This window comes from Macaca thibetana, chromosome 14 (assembly GCF_024542745.1).
Source record: "Macaca thibetana thibetana isolate TM-01 chromosome 14, ASM2454274v1, whole genome shotgun sequence".
In the NCBI taxonomy this organism is placed as follows: domain Eukaryota; kingdom Metazoa; phylum Chordata; class Mammalia; order Primates; family Cercopithecidae; genus Macaca; species Macaca thibetana.
Window position 1 is genome coordinate 103,657,652 of NC_065591.1, and position 19,071 is coordinate 103,676,722.

The 19,071-nt window shown below is 40.5% G+C and overlaps 3 protein-coding genes across 14 annotated transcripts in view; 2 read left to right on the forward strand and 1 right to left on the reverse strand.

The window, feature by feature from the left end:
* The window catches only part of CFAP68 (cilia and flagella associated protein 68), a 162,074-nt gene that overhangs the window by 122,270 nt on the left and 20,733 nt on the right, over positions 1-19,071 (forward strand). The gene's annotated exons all lie outside the window — the stretch shown is intronic.
* The window catches only part of ALG9 (ALG9 alpha-1,2-mannosyltransferase), a 100,898-nt gene that overhangs the window by 68,517 nt on the left and 13,310 nt on the right, over positions 1-19,071 (reverse strand). For all 12 annotated transcript variants that reach the window (XR_007719301.1, XR_007719302.1, XR_007719303.1 and 9 more), the window contains 5 exons: positions 18,991-19,061; positions 14,328-14,416; positions 11,456-11,591; positions 7,232-7,319; positions 6,963-7,068 (listed from right to left, as the gene is read on the reverse strand). Coding sequence is in view for 9 of the 12 variants with exons in the window: in XM_050757705.1 (XP_050613662.1) it covers positions 6,963-7,068; positions 7,232-7,319; positions 11,456-11,591; positions 14,328-14,416; positions 18,991-19,061 (490 nt within the window). In the remaining 3 variants the exon portion in view is untranslated. The remainder of the gene's footprint in view (positions 1-6,962; positions 7,069-7,231; positions 7,320-11,455; positions 11,592-14,327; positions 14,417-18,990; positions 19,062-19,071) is intronic.
* Positions 18,032-18,244, forward strand: LOC126935723 (guanine nucleotide-binding protein G(I)/G(S)/G(O) subunit gamma-5-like). The gene has a single exon (XM_050757511.1). It carries the CDS (start codon positions 18,032-18,034, stop codon positions 18,242-18,244), a length of 213 nt encoding a protein of 70 aa, XP_050613468.1.

The following is a 19,071-nucleotide window of genomic DNA, read 5'->3' on the forward strand; positions in this document are numbered from 1 at the left end:
TCAGGAAAGCACTTTAGCTTCCAGAAAATATTTGTCTCTAACACAACTTACTATACCTTCCTGTTAGAGCTATCTTTTTATCTAGGTATACTGTACTCTGAGATGAGGAAACAAAAGTATTAAGTTGGTAAATGCAATCATTTTTATGTGTTCAGAGCTCATAAATCAAGTTTCCAACTAGGCTGTGAATATTTCATAATAGACTGTTATTTCCCTGAAAGATGGGGCAAAAACTGGGGGATAAGCCAATAGTGAAGAAGGTTCAAGTGTCAACAGTCTTAAAAACAAGGGCAAAAGGGAACAAAAAGAGTGACTTCTCTCAGCCAGAGTCCTCCCCCGCTTGATGACACATCTGCCTTAGGAAAGGAAAGGGTATAAACTTTTATCTCTTTCCAGGGAGATATTTAATGCTGCTGCTCAGAAAACATCAGAGCTGAACTATGCAAAAAACCATGTCAGAATGACAAGCTAAGCGCTGAACTGGTACAAGATGTTTAGGTGAAGGAAAGCTGGCAGCAGGGTCTCTGTAGGGGGTGACTCACCCATCTTCCTCTTTATGGAAAGTGCCTCAAGTCCTTTCAATCAAATGAGCTAAGGGAAGCTTTCAAAGAAGCTAAAAGAAGGGATAATGTTTACTGCTCCATAGATTGAATGAAGAAGAACTACTTCCCAAAGTTATAATTTTATAGAACTGTAGGAACTAAATCATAGTAAGTCATCCTTATAAATGTCAAATTTGTACCACTGAGAGGGAAAAGCCACTAAGGTTCAAGAGAGATGATTAACAGAAGAGCAAAGGCTCTAGAACAGTTCTGGCTGGCAGTGAATTCTAAGAAGGACTGATAAGACCCCACTGGGGCTTCTTCCTCTGCCACTGCAATTATGGAAACTTGTGGGCCTCCCAACAGAGGGCATTTGTGGGTATCGTCTGAATCTTTCCATCCAGTGATCAGACAGATGTTGATAAAACATATAAACAGGCAATGGGATCCTGTCCTAAGCTGCAAAGTGGCATCCTGAGCAGACTCACTGTTCTTTCTGAGGCAAGAGCGTTTCCTGTAAGTGTATTCCCATGCCTTCTCCAGGCCTGTGCACTCCTCAGCAGAGAGCACCACTCTTCACTCACCAGACAAAAATACTTGCCAACATCAACATCTGAGAACTTGAAAAGTTATGAGGGGCAAAATCAGTGCCAAGACCAATCACTTTCTTTTCTGCAACACTAAATTTCACCTCTTGATCTCCGACCCCACAGAGACGTTTTGCCTAAGACTTCACAATTCTAGTCTATCCTCTAAATTTTCTAAGTGCCAAGTATTCTTTACCTTATCCAAACACTCCTTCTTTCTTCAACAAAAGGGTCTGGTATGGCGCTCCCATGTGAAAGAGAACTTGCCAGTGTGCATGTCACTCTGCCACTCAAGCTCACTAGGGGCTCCTGATCACTTTCCAAGCCAAAATGCACAAACCTTCAAAGGTATAATTTTCCACCTATTCTATAGATTGGATCCTATCTTCTGCCTCCCTCAACTCATGCTCTTGTTTTTGTAAGCTTATTCTCTGGTAAAGTCTCCGTAGTCACACTCCAGGGTTTTTGCTAAGGGTCTTGTTTTTGGTGGAAAGAACACGGGCTTTGAAGTCAGACAACACTGGACTCTCATCTCACTTTTGCTACTTATTTAACTATGTGGCATATTCCTCACCATCTCAATCTCAGTTTCTTCATCCAGGAATAAAGATAAATAAGGCCTGTCTCAAAGTTTTTTGAGGAGAAGAAGATGGTATGTGAATAACTTCTGACGCATAGTAGGCACTCAATAATCAGAAGATACTGTAATTAATATCTTTGAAAATTTACTCCCTTTATTTCCCCCGGCTTCAAATGAAAGGTGTCAGCTCAAGTCTAGAATGTCTCACTAATACGTGCTACCTAGCCAGGAAAGTGTAGAAAGGTCCCTTTGAAAACCCCAGGAAGTTCATGACCAGCCTGACCAACATGGAGAAACCCCGTCTCTACGAAAAATATAAAGTTAGCTGGGCCTGGTGGTCCATGCCTGTAATCCCAGCTACTCGGGAGGCTGAGGCAAGAGAATTGCTTGAATTGTGGGGAGCCGAGGTCGCCCCATTGCACTCTAGCCTGGGCAACAAGAGTGAAACTCCATCTCAAAAAAAAAAAAAAAAAAAGAAGAAAAGAAAAGAAAACCAAGAACAACAGAGAGGGTAAATATATGATCATAACCACAATGGAGTGATTGAAATCATCTTGCTCATGTGTGAATAGTTTCTACCTAAAATCCAACCAATGCTGTAAAAATGTTTTTATAAAGAACTCAATATTCAATCTTTTTGCCTCAGCAGTCCCTATATTTGACATTCCATTTGTCAGAAATGTATCCCCCTAGCATTTACTAAGGACACTCCTACTCTTCCTTCCAGGCTCAGCTGAAGAGCCACACCTTTCTTGACACCACCAGAGGGACTTGCTCTTGCTCCTATGATTCCCTATCTTTCCCCTGTAGCACATAAGACACTGTCCTGTAATTATCTGTTTGTGTGTCTGCAGCCTAATTAGACAGTAAGTACTATGAGGACACAAGATTAATGCTCAAAAGCAATTTATTCAATTTTTTTTTTTTTTTTTGAGACAAGGTCTTGCTCTATCACCCAGGCTGGAGTGCAGTGGTGCAGTTTCAGCTCACTGCAACCTCTGTCTCCTGGGTTCAAGCAATTCACGTGCCTCAGCCTCCCAAGTAGCTGGGATTAAAGGCGAGCACCACCACACCCAGCTAATTTTTATAATTTTAGTAGAGACAGGGTTTCACCATGTTGGCCAGGCTGGTCTCGAACTCCTGGCCTCAAGTGATCCGCTCACCTTGGCCTCCCAAAGTGCTAGGATTACAGGCCTGAGTCACTGCACCTGACCTTCAATGTTTCTTTAACTGAAGTCCATTTGTCCATCCATTCAAGAAATATTAATAGGCTTAGTATGTTCTTATATATGAGAAATAGCACTAAGAGATATATGCAAAAACTATCAGCACAATGCATTTTTTCCTGTTTTTAAACTTTTTTTATTTTAAGTTCTGGGGTACACATGCAGGACGTGCAGGTTTGTTACATAGGTAAACTTGAGCCATGGTGGTGTGCTGCACAGATCAACCAATCACCTAGATATTAAGCCCAGCATGCATCAGCTATTATCCTATGCTCTCTCCCGCTCTCCCTCCCTCCGTCCCCCTCCACAGGCCCCAGTATGTGTTGTTCCCCTCCGTGTGTCCATGTGTTCTCATCGTTCAGCTCCCATTCATAAGTGAATCGTGGTGTTTGGTTATCTGTTTCTGTCTTAGTTTGCTGAAGACAATGGCTTTCAGTTCCATCCATGTCCCTGCAAAGGACATTATCTTGTTCCTTTTTATGGCTGCATAGTATTCTATGGTGTATACCACACAATGCATTTTTAATTTTCAGATAAGAAACTGTGTGCTTAACATAGCTAACGAGGCACCTGGAGCAGGAGACTCTTGTAAAACAGCCAAAACAATGCCAAATAGTGCCCAACATGTAATAAAGTGAAAGAGCTAGCATTTCCAATACAAAAGACATGCTATTTCGCTGTCTGACAAGTTTACTACCTCAAAACATCTAGTAAAATACAAGTCTTTTATATATACGAATGGACTCACCAATTATAATAAAATTAGCTGACAATCATGAAGTACTTTTTTATTTAAAAAGTATTTTATTTATATCTATTATAGTATTCTTATTTGGTATCAAGAAAATCTCAAGCTAGCACCACAACAAGTCTAATTAAAGTGATTCTAGGATACCATAGTAAATGACACACTAATGTAACCCAATTTATTCTTGACAGATCTTTACTGTAAATCTGGACTATACAAGGAATTCCTACTCCTAAGATGGAAGAAGTATTCTCTCTGCAGGGCTCCTAAACCAAAAAGGAGTTAACACTCTAAAAGAATGGAAATCAGGCCAGACATGGTGGCTTATGCCTGTAATCCCAGCACTTTGGGAAGCTGAGGTAGGCGGATCATTTGAGGTCAGGAGTTCGAGACCAGCCTGGCCAACATGGTGAAATCCCCGTCTCTACTAAAAATACAAAAATTAGCCAGGCATGGTGGTGGGTGCCTGTATCCCATCTACTCAGGAGGCTAAGGCAGGCGAATAGCTTGAATCCGGGAGGCAGAGGTGGCAGTGAGCAGAGATCGCGCCACTGCACTCCAGGCTGGGTGACAGAGTGAGATTCTGTCTTAAAAAAAAAAAAGAATGGGAAATCAGACAAAAATTCTTTTTACCAAATTCAAAGATGAGGTAAAGGCACACAAATCCTGCCATCAAGGAACAACTCCCTGAAGTCTGGCTGACTGCAGCACTGTATCAGTCCTAGTCACGGTTGGTAAGGCAATTCTCTCTGTTTCAACAAAGTTTTTGCTACCCCCAGGAAAGTGCTCAGTTTCTATACACCCAAAATAGCAAAATCTGAACTGAAGCTATCCCAGGTTCATTAAAGTAGGCAGAAAGAAGTTCCAAGGACTCTTTCCCAGTAAAACGCTGACTGAAATGAACAGCAAATGCCAGTGTCCCAGGAAAGACTGGCCACTGCTCTACTGGATCTCAAAACCTACCGCAGGGGTTCCTGAATGACCCACTGTTAAACTAGCACTGTAAACTGAAATCAGAATTTATTCCTTTTTTCCTACTTTCCCTACCAGTCTGATTATTCCTATATTTAAGAGTTTCATCCCTGGGCATGGTGGCTCATGCTTGTAATCCCAGCACTTTGGGAGGCCGAGACTGGTGGATTACCTGAGGTTAGGAGTTGGCAACCAGCCTGGCCAACATGGCGAAACCCGGTCTCTACTAAAAATACAAAAATTAGAAGGGTGTGGTGGCGGGCACCTATAATTCCAGATACTCAGGAGGCTGAGGCAGGAGAATTGCTTGAACCCAGGAGAAGAGGCTGCAGTGAGCAGAGATCACGTCACTGCATCCAGTCTGGGTGACAAGAGTGAAACTCCGTCTCAAAAATAAATAAATAAATAAATAGAGAGAGAGAGATTCATCAATCCAGAGGGATACAAAAACATCTGTCACTTTCATAAGTCTCTCACAAAAGGGTTTTATAAATAAGGAGTCAGAATATCAGTAACCCATTATAAAGGTGGAGAAGTCAATTTTTCAAAATTAACATAAATTAACTCAATTTATTCACCCATACAGAGTAGATATTGTGTTTCTAATGGGCCCTCTGTGAAACAATTTCTACTGTGCAATCTAGATCTAAGATCTTTTATTGTCTTGTGAAATAGAATAAAATTTTACAAGTAAACTAAAACAAGAGGCAACCACAAACATGCAAACTCTCCCTAGCTAAAGGGAGACATCTAGAGGCAAAAGCTTAACACTGGGGCCTTTTCTCACATCCCTGGGGGTCTTAGAGCCATAAAGGAGCTTTTTTAAAGTTCTTTCACTTAGTAATTATTCTCTAACTGTGCAGTTTGCGAATTCAATCCACTGAACAAAGCACTGCTTATCTTAACCTATTACTTGCCATCTAGAATAATATTCCCAAAATTCCAGGAAACTCAAGTAAATCTCATTCATATTCTTACTTTAAATCTCCTTATTCAATCTGTTGGCTCTATTGGCAAAATGGCACAGCAAATGATGGACATGGCTAGTGATAAGATTTAAATTGATAGGGGTACAGATAGACACAATCTTAACCTGCTTCACAGCAGAACCCCAAAGCAAGCACTTATACAGAATGTTCCAAGACCCTCAAAAGATTAAGGCCTAAGAAACTATAATTATTTTAATGAAAAAACTGCCTCTCTCATGAAATGTTTGCTGACCTTGCTGATTTGATCCAAAAGATCTCTAGCTCATCCCCCAATTACTGTAACTAACTCAAATTCCTTCAGGGGCCAAATGAAACTGGCTGGTGGAGTGAAAGGCATCAGGGAAGCAGTGGAGATGGGGTAAACTGAAGACTGCATCCCCAGACTAAAGGCATTCCATTTTTTCTCTTAACCCTAAGCTCATCAACTTCCCCACCCTCCCATGCTGACCCCAGACCAGCCCCATTCACTGTAACTTTGTCTACAGATTTTCCAAACTTTCTCCCCAAATGCTGGAATTGAAGTAAAGCAAATCTGGAAGAGAAAAAGTAACATCAAATGTGTGTATATATAGAAAATGTCTGGGCCAGGCATGGTGGCTCATGCCTGTAATCCCAGCACTATGGGAGGCCGAGGCAGGTGGATCACCTGAGGTCAGGGGTTCAAGACCAGCCTGGCCAACATGGAGAAACTCTGTCTCTACTAAAAATACAAAAAAATTAGCCAGACATGGTGGCGGGCTAATAGCTGTAACCCCATCTATTCAGGAGGCTGAGGCAGGAGAATTGCTTCAACCCGGGAGGTGGAGGTTGCAGTGAGCCAAGATCATGCCATGGCACTCCAGCCTAGGCAACAAGAGTCTAACTCCATCTCAAAAAAACAGACAAACAAACAAACAAAAATGTCTGGGGTATACTCCCATGTGTTAGTAATAGTTATATGGATATGAGAGTATTATGCTTTTATTTTCTTCTCCTATCATAATGATTTTTTAATAAGAAGAAAAAAAAGTAACTTTTAATTAAAAATAAAAAAGCATCAAAAGCCATAGCATACCCAGAGTCCTCAAAATTCTGAAAGTGAAAATAACAAACAGGAAAAATAGAGAGCCAGTACTGGAATATCACATTAATCAAGGAGAAATATTTGAGTGGCTACGTGTCATCATTGTGCTATACTCAGATGTCATTTTTATATAGGAAAAGATAAAATCAGCAGAGAACTGCTATATGTAATGAAATGAGGCAACTGAATTAAAATGTTGAAGTTCAGGCAATTAAGCCATCTCCTAACACTTGCCCAAATTTCACAAAGCCTTACCATAAAGATCAGGTCCATGAGGAGTAAAGACATTATACAAAACAATGTTGAGTGGTGCAATCACCAACTTCCCATAATAGTAGCTGTCAATGACCACCACAGGCACCTAAAACAGAGCAGAAAATAGTTTTGCTCTGGAAACATTCTCAAAATGCTAATAGTATAAACCTGAGAATGAAAAACAGAATAAACTCCTAATGTTCCTTTCTTCACATCAAAGTTGCTTTCATTACAACTTTAGGACAAAACAAGTAAAAAAGAAAACTCACCAGAAAGAGTATGAGGGCCACCAGCGACCAATGAAAGAAACTCTTCCACCTGTGTTTCATGACCAGCAAATCAAAGGCGATGGGTAAACTATTTAACAGAGAAACAGACAGTGGGGAGTTAAATAAATACTGACAGAGACAGGTCAGATTCACACCTACCTCAAGCTGAACTGAGCATAAAATGCCTCTGTCAGTTATAGTGAGGGAAGAAACCTGGTATGTGAGAGGATGTCCTCACAGGACCCATCAAAGTGCTCTGTATCCCATGGATGCACAAGAAATAGAATTACTGAGCTGCTGGAATTAATTCCATTTGATACACATTTATGGGTAATGGAAATTTAAAATATAAGTATATGTGCCCTACTGTCTTTTTTTTTTTTGAGATGGAGTCTCGCTCTGTTCCCAGGCTGGAGTGCAATGGCGTGATCTCGGCTCACTGCACGTTCCACTTCCCAGGTTCATGCCATTCTCCTGCCTCAGCCTCCCGAGTAGCTGGGACTACAGGTGCCCGCCACCAGCCCTGGCTAATTTTTTGTATTTTCAGTAGAGACAGGGTTTCACTGTGTTAGCCAGGATGGTCTCGATCTCCTGACCTCACAGTCCACGTGCCTCGGCCTCCCCAAGTGCTGGGATTACAGGCGTGAGCCACCGCACCCGGCCTATGTGCCCTACTTCTTACACCCACCCTGCCAAAGAAGTAAGTACTAACCTCTCCCTTCCATGATTTACTAGGATTTTAGTAATAATGTTATTACAGACTTTTTTTTTTGAGACAGGGTCTCACTCTATTGCCCATGCTGGAGTGCAGTGGTGCAATCTCGGCTCACTACCACCTCCATCTCCTAGGTTCTAGCATTCTCCTGCCTCAGCCTCCCAAGTAGCTGGGACTTACAGGCATACGCCATCAGCCCCAGCTAACTTTTTTTTTTTTTTCTTTTGAGACAGAGTCTCACTCTGTCACCTAGGCTGGGTGTAGCGGCATGATCTTGGCTCACTGCAACCGCCGCCTCCTGGGTTCAAGCGATTCTGCTGCCTCAGCCTCCCAAGTAACTGGGACTATAGGCGCGCACCACCACACCCCACTAATTTTTTTGTATTTTTAGTAGAGACGGGGTTTCCCCACGTTGGCCAGGCTGGTCTCAAACTCCTGACCTCAGGAGATCTGCCTGTCTCACCCTCCCAAAGTGCTGGAATTACAGGCATGAGCCACCATGCCTGGCCCCATCTTTGATTTTATATGGCATCATCATCTCTATCATTGATTTAGCAATGTTGTGTGCTGTCATAGTACCTCTTCTGTGATTTGAACCTCCATGTTGTTACGTAAATTCTGCATTAACATTTTGTTTTTATTTTTTGTCACCCCAACTCCTTCCATTTCCATAGTACCTGTATTTCTCCTTTGATAAGTCATACTTTTAATTACTTGTCCAATATCTGTCTTTCCTACTAAACTGTTAAGTTCCAAAAGGGCAGGAAGCATGACTATCTAATTTCTAAAATATCAGTAGTATCTAGCACAAAGCATTCAATGAATGACAGTATACTGATTGCTAACTGACTGTGATCCTGAAATCACTTATCTTGGTAAAGGTGGACTCATCGAAATGTGGCACCCAAGAGCTATTTGAGGAACTCAGTGAAATTCAATGTAGATGGAATAGAGAATGAAAGGAATGGAAGAACTGACAAAAAGAAGCTGGAGAAGTAAAAGGAAGACCGCAGGGCGTTGTGTGTTATCTTTGAGTCTGGATACCACAGGGCAGGGGTTGGCAAACCTTTTATTTAAAGGACCTGACAGTATATATTTTAGGCTTTGCAGGCCACGTATGTTCTCTGTTGCATAGTCTTCCTCCTCTGTGTATGTTTGTTGTTTTTTAAAAACCCTTTAAAAACGTAAACACTATTTAGTTGTTGGGCTGTACAAAAACAGGTCAGTCAGCCAACCCTCATGACATAAAGCAATGGAGAAGCTACCACAGAGTTTAAAACAGGGAGGTGATACAACCACATCTGCATTTGAGGAACATAACTCTAGTGAGTTTGGAGAACTGATTTACAGGGGTCAATACTAGAGACAAGGAGATCATTTAGGAGGCCGTGTAGTGATCCAGGAACAAGGAGGAGTGAAGATAAGTAATCAGATTCAAAAGATATTCAGGAGATACAATCAATTAACAGGGATGGGAAAGAGAGAAGAGCACAGACAATTTTTAGGTTTCTGGGTCAGTATTGAGGAGACAGCAGTACTATTTACTGGAATAGAAACACGAGCAAAGGAACAGCTATGGAGAGAAGATAATGAATTCAGCAGCTATCTACTAAGCAGCTGGGAATATATGAATGAAGCTCAAGAGAGATAACTGGACTAGACATTAAGCTATGGGAATCACCAAGATGGCTGAGAGAGAGTAGAAAGTACAGAAGAGGGCCTAAGATACAATCCTGAGGAATATGAAAATCTGAGAATGTGCAAAATAGAATAGAAGAAAGGAATGGAGGTATGGAAACCAGCCTTTAAAAGGCAATTAAGAAAATTTAAAATGGCCTATTCTCTCAGTAACTCCCCTTATAAAAATTTACCCCATAGGTAAATTTCCATAAGTGCACAAAGATATCTGTATAATAATGTTCACTGGGCCGGACACGGTGGCTCACACCTGTAATCCCAACACTTTGGGAGGCCGAGACAGGCGATCACGAGGTCAGGAGTTTGAGACCAGCCTGGCCAATATGGTAAAATCCCATCTCCACTAAAAACACAAAAATTAGCCGGGCGTGGTGGCATGCACCTGTAATCCCAGCTACTTGGGAGGCTGAGGCAGGAGAACTGCTTGAACCTGGGAGACAGAGGTTGCAGTGAGCCAAGATCGTGCCACTACACTCCAGCCTGGGTGACAGAGCAAGACTCCATCTCAAAAAAAAAAAAAAATTGTTCACTGAGGCATTGGGTATAACAGTAAAAAAAATGAAAACCAAATGTCTACCAATAAGGCAATAGTTAAGTAAACCACGGAATGTTATGCAACCAATATAAACAATGATATAAATCTATTAATATGTAGAATACCTATATATATACAGAATAATTCCATGTAAGAATGTAGATTGGTATGTATACAAATATTTATACACACAGGATAATTTTTCTGGAAAGATATATACCAAACTATTAGCAGTGACTATCTTTGAGGATTGAGCTAGCAGAGAAGAAAATTAGGAATTATTTTTACCTTAGACAATCTGGTACTTACTTTTATTTTTACAATAAAGATATAATCCTTCTAAAACAACCTTAACATCATATTAAAACATTTTCCTAAATTACCTGTGGTACAGGTAAGAAATTAAGGCAGCACACACTAGAACAGAAGTAGTGGGAACAAAGAGTATAGAAGGAGCTTGGTGGAAAAAAAGATGTTGGGGGCAAGAATGAAGACTGGCCCAGGTGCAGTGGCTCACGCCTGTAATCCCAGCACTTTGGGAGGCCAAAGCAGGTGGATCACCTGAGGTTGGGAGTTCAAGACCAGCCTGACCAACATGGAGAAACCCCGTCTCTACTAAAAATACAAAATTAGCCAGGCATGATGGCACATGCCTGTAGCCCCAGCTACTTTGGGGACTGAGGCAAGAGAATCACTTGAAACCAGGAGGCGGAGGTTGTGGTGAGCCAAGATCATGCCATTGCACTCCAGCCTGGGCAACAAGAGTGAAACTTCATCTCAAATATAATAATAAATAAATAAAAATAAAGAAAGAAGGAAGACGGGAGAAAACTCAGATTTCAAACCTGAGTGAGTGAAAAAATTCACAGAACAGGGTGGTGCCGTGTGGAGAAAACATCAGCTGTAGAGTCAAAAAGGCCTGGATTCAAAAGCAAACATAATCTTAAAGGTAAATTATTCAAACTCTCAGAGTCTACTTTCTCATTTATAAAGCACTAATAATTGTATTTCTCCTGCAGAGTTGTTGTAAGGTTTCAAGATAAGGTTTACAAAGGGTTTCACTGTGCCTAACGCATAGCAGATGCTCAATGGTCATGACTCTTATTAGAATTAATCATAATAGTAAGTGCTAAGAGAAATATTCTTCCATTTCCCAGAATCTTTGAAAGCCCAATTGATTAACTTCAGATTCTATGCAGATAATATGGAGCTAATCCAACAGTAAGGTTTACTATATGCCCAGAGATACATGGGAGAAGAACTGTTAGTTTCTTACCCAAGAGCTGCACTGAATGGCCAGCCTAAGATAGCCCCAGCTGCTACTCCCAGCACAGCAATGGAAGTCTTGTCCATATACCATCCAGTCATGGCTATCAACGTAGTGTACATACAGAAGCTACTAGGAAGGAATGCTGCAAAAGTAAAGAAGTGAAAAAAGGCAGGAGGACAAGAGCTCGAGATTAATTAGGTATCAATTAAAAACTGATTAAAAATTTACCTACAGTGTAAAATGTAGGTATATATTTTGGGAAATGCTATATTAGAAAGGACAGCAAAGTGATATTCCTTTAAAAAAAAAAGAAGTTCAATGACTCTTATTTTCTCATTCCTGGTTTTTGTTTTTTTGTGTTTTTTTAAGACGGAGTCTTGCTCTAACACCAGGCTGGAGTGCAGTGGCCAATCTCGGCTCACTGCAACCTCCAATTCCCTGGTTCAAGCAATTCTCTTGCCTGAGCCTCCCGAGTAGCTGGGATTACAGGCACACACCACCACACCCAGCTAATTTTTGTATTTTTAGTAGAGACGGGGTTTCACCACGTTGGCCAGGCTGGTCTTGAACTCCTGACCTCGTGATCCGCCCACCTCGGCCACCCAAAGTACTGGGATTACAGGCATGAGCCACCGTGCCTGGCCTCTCCCTCCTGTTTTTTTAGGTACCAACCCAATTATACAATTCTAACCATGTAATTCCTCTCCCAACCTGAACCTCAAATCAAAAACTCACAAAATTCCATGCTCCCCAGGAACACCCCATGATAATATTTCCAGGAAGGGAATATGCTTTGAAAGACTTAGAGCCATTGTTGACAATTTCTTTATCTTCCGTTGGTCTTCTGAGACTGTCCTGGTCCTAAACTCTAGCCCAGGAAATTCTAGAAAGCCTCCTCAAGGGCCAGATATTGTATGGCAGCAATGCTTTGCACCCTCCATCTGCTGACACAGATAATCTGACCTTTAGATAGCCCCCTAATTAGTTCCATCTACCTCAACCTTGTTGTTGTATACAGCAGAGGACAGACAGGGTCTCTGGAACAGAAACAATTGATTAAAGTGTTTCTAGTAACTCTGAACAAAAATGCATATCTTTCTCTTCCGCTGCAGAAAGTCTGATTCAGTAGGGAAGAAAAATCAGTATCAACTACAAAACAACCACAATTAATAGGAGTGAGGTTTTTTAAAACTCAGCAAAGGGTTCAGAGGCTCTGTATGAAAAGATGCTTTCAACTTATCTGTGTCTCAAATGAGATTACAAAACTAAAGATATTCTCAGGAATTTTCCACATATAAAGATCAATTGTAGGAGTAGCAGGCCAGGCACAGTGGCACATGTCTTTTATCTCAGTACTCCGGGAGGCCAAGGTAGGGGAACTGCTTGAGACTAAGAGTTCGAGACCAGCCTGGGCAACACAGTGAAACTCCATCTCTACAAAAAATTTTAAAACTAGCCAGGCATGGTGATGTATGCCTATAGTCCTAGCTACTTGGGAGGCTGTAGCGGAAAGACTGCTAGAGCCCAGGAATTCAAGGCTGCAGTGAGCTATGATTCTGCCACTGCACTCTAGCCTGCCTAGATGAAGAGCAAGACCTTGTCACTTGAAAGAAAAGATGCCGGCTGCAGTGGCTCACACCTGTAATCCCAGCACTTTGGGAGGCTGAGGCGGGTGGATCACGAGGTCAGGAGTTTGAGACCAGCCTGACGAACATGGTGAAACCCCATCTCTATTAAAAATAAAAAAATTAGCTGGGCGCGGTGGCGCGCGCCTGTAATCCCAGGTACTCAGGAGCCTGAGGCAAAAGAATCGCTTGAACCTGGGAGGAGGGGGTTGCAGTGAACCGAGATGGCATCACTGCACTCCAGCCTGGGCAACAGAGCAAGACTCTGTCTCAAAAAAAAAAAAAGAAAAGAAGTAGCAAAGCAACTTTAAAAACATGTGAGGTATACCCTTTACCAGTAAATGTCAAATAATAGTGATGCCATCCAAAGCTGTCAGTTCCAGCTGCAGTGTACAGGACAAAGGGAGCAGAGTAATCTGAGGTAGAGCACAGATGTATTTAGGACAGGCTCTCAAAGTCACTCTGGAGTACAGCCCTGACATCTCTGCAGAACATCAATTCTGATATATTCAATATGGGAAAAGTAAGTATGTAATTTCGTGCCAGATACTATGTTTCTGCATATACTCAGTGTATATACTAGATCTGGGAACACACAAGCAGAAACTAAAATTGAGACAATTATATCCAGTAACTTAATTTTTCTGGAGAACTGGGAATAGACTACCATTTGGCAGTGGGCCACCTTGATTCAGCTTATACAACACAAGTGTTCAATGGCAGCACAGTCTGAAAGCCAATGCTCTAGAGTGAGGTTTTTATTCTAAATTTCCAGAAGCTTATTACCAAAAGAAAGCCCAACAAAAGATGTACATAGAATACATCTCAAATAATGTATCATCAGTGGAAAACAGAACCATGAACAACAAGGTCTTTATGTACAAATAACTTCCTTAAACAAAATAAAAGAATTACTTTCTTTCCCCTAATGGCCAAGAAAGGAAGTGGGTGGTTGATGCAAGAATGGAATAAAAAACATCCTGGGGAGACTATCAGCTCTACCATTTATGAATTTTGACTTTTAGTAAATAATTTCATCTACATTTCAATGTCTTTACCTGCAAAAGTAAGAAAATATTTTTCTCACATGGTAGGACTGTTACAAAGTTCAATCAAGATAATGTAGATAACAGCACTCTGCAAATTATTGACATGTTCTACAAATATAACCTACATTTGGACAAGTGCTTCCTTTAAATGCAACTGTCAACTATTGGTGAATGTGCAATTCCCTTATCTCCCCTTTTACTTACCTGATGATGAGCAAAACATGCCAGTGCTGAGAACCAAGAAGGCTAGCATCATTCGACTCACGTGCAACCCAAACTTCTTGCACACAGCCCTAGGAAAAACACAAGATTATCAGCATGGAATATATTAGGAATACACATCTCAAATCGAAGGAGAAAAACATGCACCACAGGTAACACTCAAGATCTAAAGTCAAACACAAAACTACCTTGACAGGTTTGTTAGCAATTCACTGTGCATAAGAAACCCAAACATTCTTGTTTCTGACACAGAAGAGAAGCTCTCTACCTAAAATAAAATGTATTATTTACATGCTAAGATTATATCTATCAAGTGGAAAATAGAATGATGTGGTGAAAAATAATAGACCTTAGATTCAGGTGGGCACACATTCAAATTCTGGCTCTGCCACTTACTAGCATTGGAAGCCTACTCTGGTTGAATAATCTCTCTGTCTGATTCCTCAAGCATAAAATAAGGATAATAACACAAACTTTGTAAGGTTTCTGTGAGGACAATGCAAGGAAAAGTGCTTAGGAGACTGTCTGGCACACAGTTGCTCAATAAACGGTAGTTGTCAGAAAAAAAAAAGGCTAGGAGATAGATGAAAATGTGAGTAAGTGGTTATCTAAACCAGTGTTTCTCAAACTTAAGTAATTACATATCTTCTTCTACTTCTTTCTCGTAGGTGTGAGCCCCGCAAATTAAACGTATTTAGGCATTACTACTGCTTTGCTTAGTCAATGTTTGTTCAGACACATCCGTGTGTTCATCATTTCCCAGCTCAGATTCGTTACTGCATTTCAGAGCTTCTTTCTGAAATAATTTTGCTTTTTCCTACGTATCTCTTTTAGAAGTTCTTTTAGTGAGAATCTGTTAATGATAAATTCTGTCTTTTTGGTTGGTTGGTTTCCTTTTCTTTCCTTTCTTCCCTCCCATCCCCCCACCCGCCCCACAGATAGGGTCATACTCTCTGTCGCTCACGCTGGTGTGCAGTGGCATGGTCATAGCTCACTGTATCCTTGAACTCCAGTGTTCAAGGGAACCTCCTGCCTCAGCCTCTCGAATGGCTAGGAGTAACTGTGACTAAAGGCATGTGCCATCATATCCAGCTCATTTTTTGTAGAGATGAGGTCTTGCTATGTTGCCCAGGCTGATCTCAAATTCCTGGGCTCAAGCAATCCTCAATGATCCTCCTGCCTCAGTCTCCCAAAGCATTGGGATTACAAGCTTCTTCCTTTTTTTTTTTTTTTGTTTTCCTTTCTCTCTCTCATTTTTTTTAACTGAAAATCTGTATTTAGCTCTTGGTCTTAAAAGATGGCTTAACCTAACATACAATTTTAGGATGAGAGTTATTTTCTCTCAGCACTTTGAAGATATTCTTTTTTGGTCTTCTGGCTGTTAAAAAGTCTTCTGTCAGTATAACTACCTAACACTCCTTTGTAGGTATTCTATTAGTCCTCTGACAACTTTTAAAATCTTTTTGTCTCTACTGTTTTACACAGTTTCACTACACTAATTTTCTTGTATCTAGCTTGGGATATGTTAGGTTTACTAAATCTATGGATTAGCATCTTTTTTTTTCCCATCATTTCTGGAAAATTCTCAGCTATTAATACCCCGAATATCGCCTCTCCCCATTCTGTCATCTCCTTCTACAATCTGATTAGATGTATATCAGTTCTTTCAACTCTGGCTTACACATTTCTTTTCTTTTTTTTTTTTTTTTTTTTTTTTTGAGAGAGAGTCTCTCTCTGTTGTCCAGGCTGGAGTGCAATGGCATGATCTTGGCTCACTGCAACTTTTATCTCTTGAGTTCAAGTGATTCTTGTGCCTCTACCACCCAAGTAGCTGGGGCTACAGGCATGCGCCACCACGCCTGGCTAATTTTTGTGTTTTTAGTAGAAATGAGGTTTTACCATGTTGGCCAGGCTGGTCTCAAACTCCTGACCTCAAGTGATCCACCTGCCTCAGCCTCCCAAAGTGCTGGGATTACAGGCGTGAGCCACTGCACCCAGCTGTGGTTTACACATTTCTTAACCTCTTCTATATTACCTTTTTTTTTTGGTCTCTCTGTACTGCATTTTGAGTAATTTATTTAAATCAATCTTCCAATTTACTAGTTTACTCATCAGAATGTCTAATCTGCTGTTTATCTACTGAGTTTTAAGTATAAATATTATATATATATTATTGATATTATATAATATTACATTTTATATGATCTTGTAAGTTCTGATTTTTTTTTAATTTATTTGGTCATCTCGTTTCTTGTTCATGTTTTCGGTTCTTTTACTTGTTTGAAAATGTTAAATATACTTATTTATATTCCTATTTCTCAAGAAATGAAGTTTTTCAGGTCAACATTCTATTCTCACTCATAATGTTTTGATCCCTTCTGTGCTCTGATTTATTTTTATTATAATTTCTTGTTCATTAGAACTTTATCTCTGGTAATTTTCAGACACTTGGGTTAAAGGTCCATTTCTCTAGAGAAATTTTTGCCAGATGCCAGGGGCACTACCAACCCAGAACAATTTAAAATAAATTCTCGGCTGGGCCTGGTGTCTCACACCTGTAATCCCAGCACTTTGGGAGGCCGAGGCGGGCAGATCACGAGGTCAGGAGATCGAGACATGGTGAAATCCCATCTCTATTAAAGGTACAAAAAATTAGCCAGGCGTGGGGGTGTGCACCTGTAGCCCCAGTTACTCAGGAGGCTGAGACAGGAGAATGGCTTGAACCCGGGAGGCGGAGGTTGCAGTGAGCCGAGATCATGCCACTGCACTCCAGCCTGGGCGACAGTCTCAAAAATAAAATAAAAAATATATAATAAAATAAATTCTCAGTTTAGGGCTTGAAAGACCATGTAGGTGATTTGAATTCAGGCCCAAACCCATATGAAGACCAATTTATGGTTACAATTCTCAAAGGCAGTACTAGCTTTACTTTTTTTCCCTCCACTCCACTCAGAGTCAAGGGTAAAGATTTTTTAAAATCTGACATTTTTAGCTGTGGGAAGACTTTTAATAATGATCACTAAGTCCAAATACCTTTAAATATATTACTAAAGCATTATTAAAATAAGACATTTGTTAGTTAATCACGTAAAAAAGGTGGCTATTTTTATTACCGGGACACTTAAATGCTTAATAGTCCCAAGTAATATTCAATCAACTGATAGATACTTGGCGAAAGACAATATATTGGGTGCAAATAAGAGCAGTGATATCCCACACTAGGAGTAGTTTATCAACTAAGTTGTAGGGCAGAGGCAAATCACGATCCTGTATCTTAGGACCGAAAGTAGAGTTCTACTAAATCCTATCAAGTAAAGACCAGTTAGATAGTTTTTAACAGAATTAAAATGAATGACGTAAGGTTATGGTATTTATGACCTCAGGAAAGAAAATGATAATTAGAAGTATAGTGTTCCTCTTCAACTGTTGGTTTCAAACAAGAAGTCACACTTCAGATTTAATATCAGGAGCTACAGGTGAGGGGTGCATCAAAATCTCAGAAATCACCACTAAAGAACTTATTCATATGACCAAAACCCACCTGTACCCCGAAAACTATTGAAATAAAAATAAAAATTAAAAAAAGAAAAAGAAGAGAAAAATAAATAAAAGCAAGAAGTTTTCAGACAGGCTCTGTTGACCCATGACCCACCAACCCACAAACTGGCCTGGCCCTCACGGACACCATGTCTGACTCCTCCAGCATCGCCGCTATGAAGAAAATGGTTCAACAGCCCCGGCTGGAGGCCAGGGTCAGCTGCATAAAAGTTTCGCAGGCAGCTGCAGACTTGAAACAATTCCGTCTGCAGAATGTTCAACACGACCTTCTGCTGACTGGAGTATCTTCAAGTACAAATCCCTTCAGACCCCAGAAAATCTGTTTTTTTGTAGTAAAATGAATCTTTCAAAAGTTTCCCAAACCACTTCTTAAGATCCAGTGGATATTCAAAACAGAGCTAAATTTGAAGTCTGTACAAAAGCTTATCCCTGTAGCACATGTGCCATACTATACAAACTTCTACTTCCGTCAGTCTTTAATATCTACCTCTCTGAATTTTCATGAATTTCTATTTCACAAGGGTAATTGTTTTATCTACACTGGCAGCAGCATACAATAAAACTCAGTATGAAAAAAAAAGTTTTCTTTCTCAGAAAAAAAAAAAAAAAATATATATATATATATATATATATATATGATATATATATCAGGAGCTAGAAGGAAAGTGTATTCTATTTCTTTCTTTCTTTTTTTTTTGTTTTTTTTGAGATGGAGTTTCACTCTTGTTGCCCAGGAGTACAATGGCACAATCTCAGCTCACCACAACCTCCACCTCCCGAGTTCAAGTGATTCTCCTGCCTCAGCCTCCTGAGTAGCTGGGATTACAGGCATGCACCACCACACCCGGCTAATTTTGTATTTTTAGTAGAGATGGGTTTCTCCATGTTGGTCAGGCTGGTCTTGAACTCCCAACCTCAGGTGATCCACCTGCCTCGGCCTCCCAAAGTGCGGGGATTACAGGTGTGAGCCACCACACCCGGCAAAGTGTTTTCTATTTCTAATCACTGCCTAGACTATCACAAGAGATAATCTATGCAATAATGGGTTTCCTCATAGCATTTTTAGAAGCAAAGTTTTTATACTCACTTGTAAAAGTAAAGTTCACAAATACAGCTCACGAAAGCCAGAAGACATCGCAAAAAGTAAAACACAAGAATCTGAAAGAAA

Bases quoted from the DNA above. Each gene is read 5' to 3' on its own strand.
- LOC126935723 (XM_050757511.1), top strand. From the start codon at position 18,032: ATGTCTGACTCCTCCAGCATCGCCGCTATGAAGAAAATGGTTCAACAG.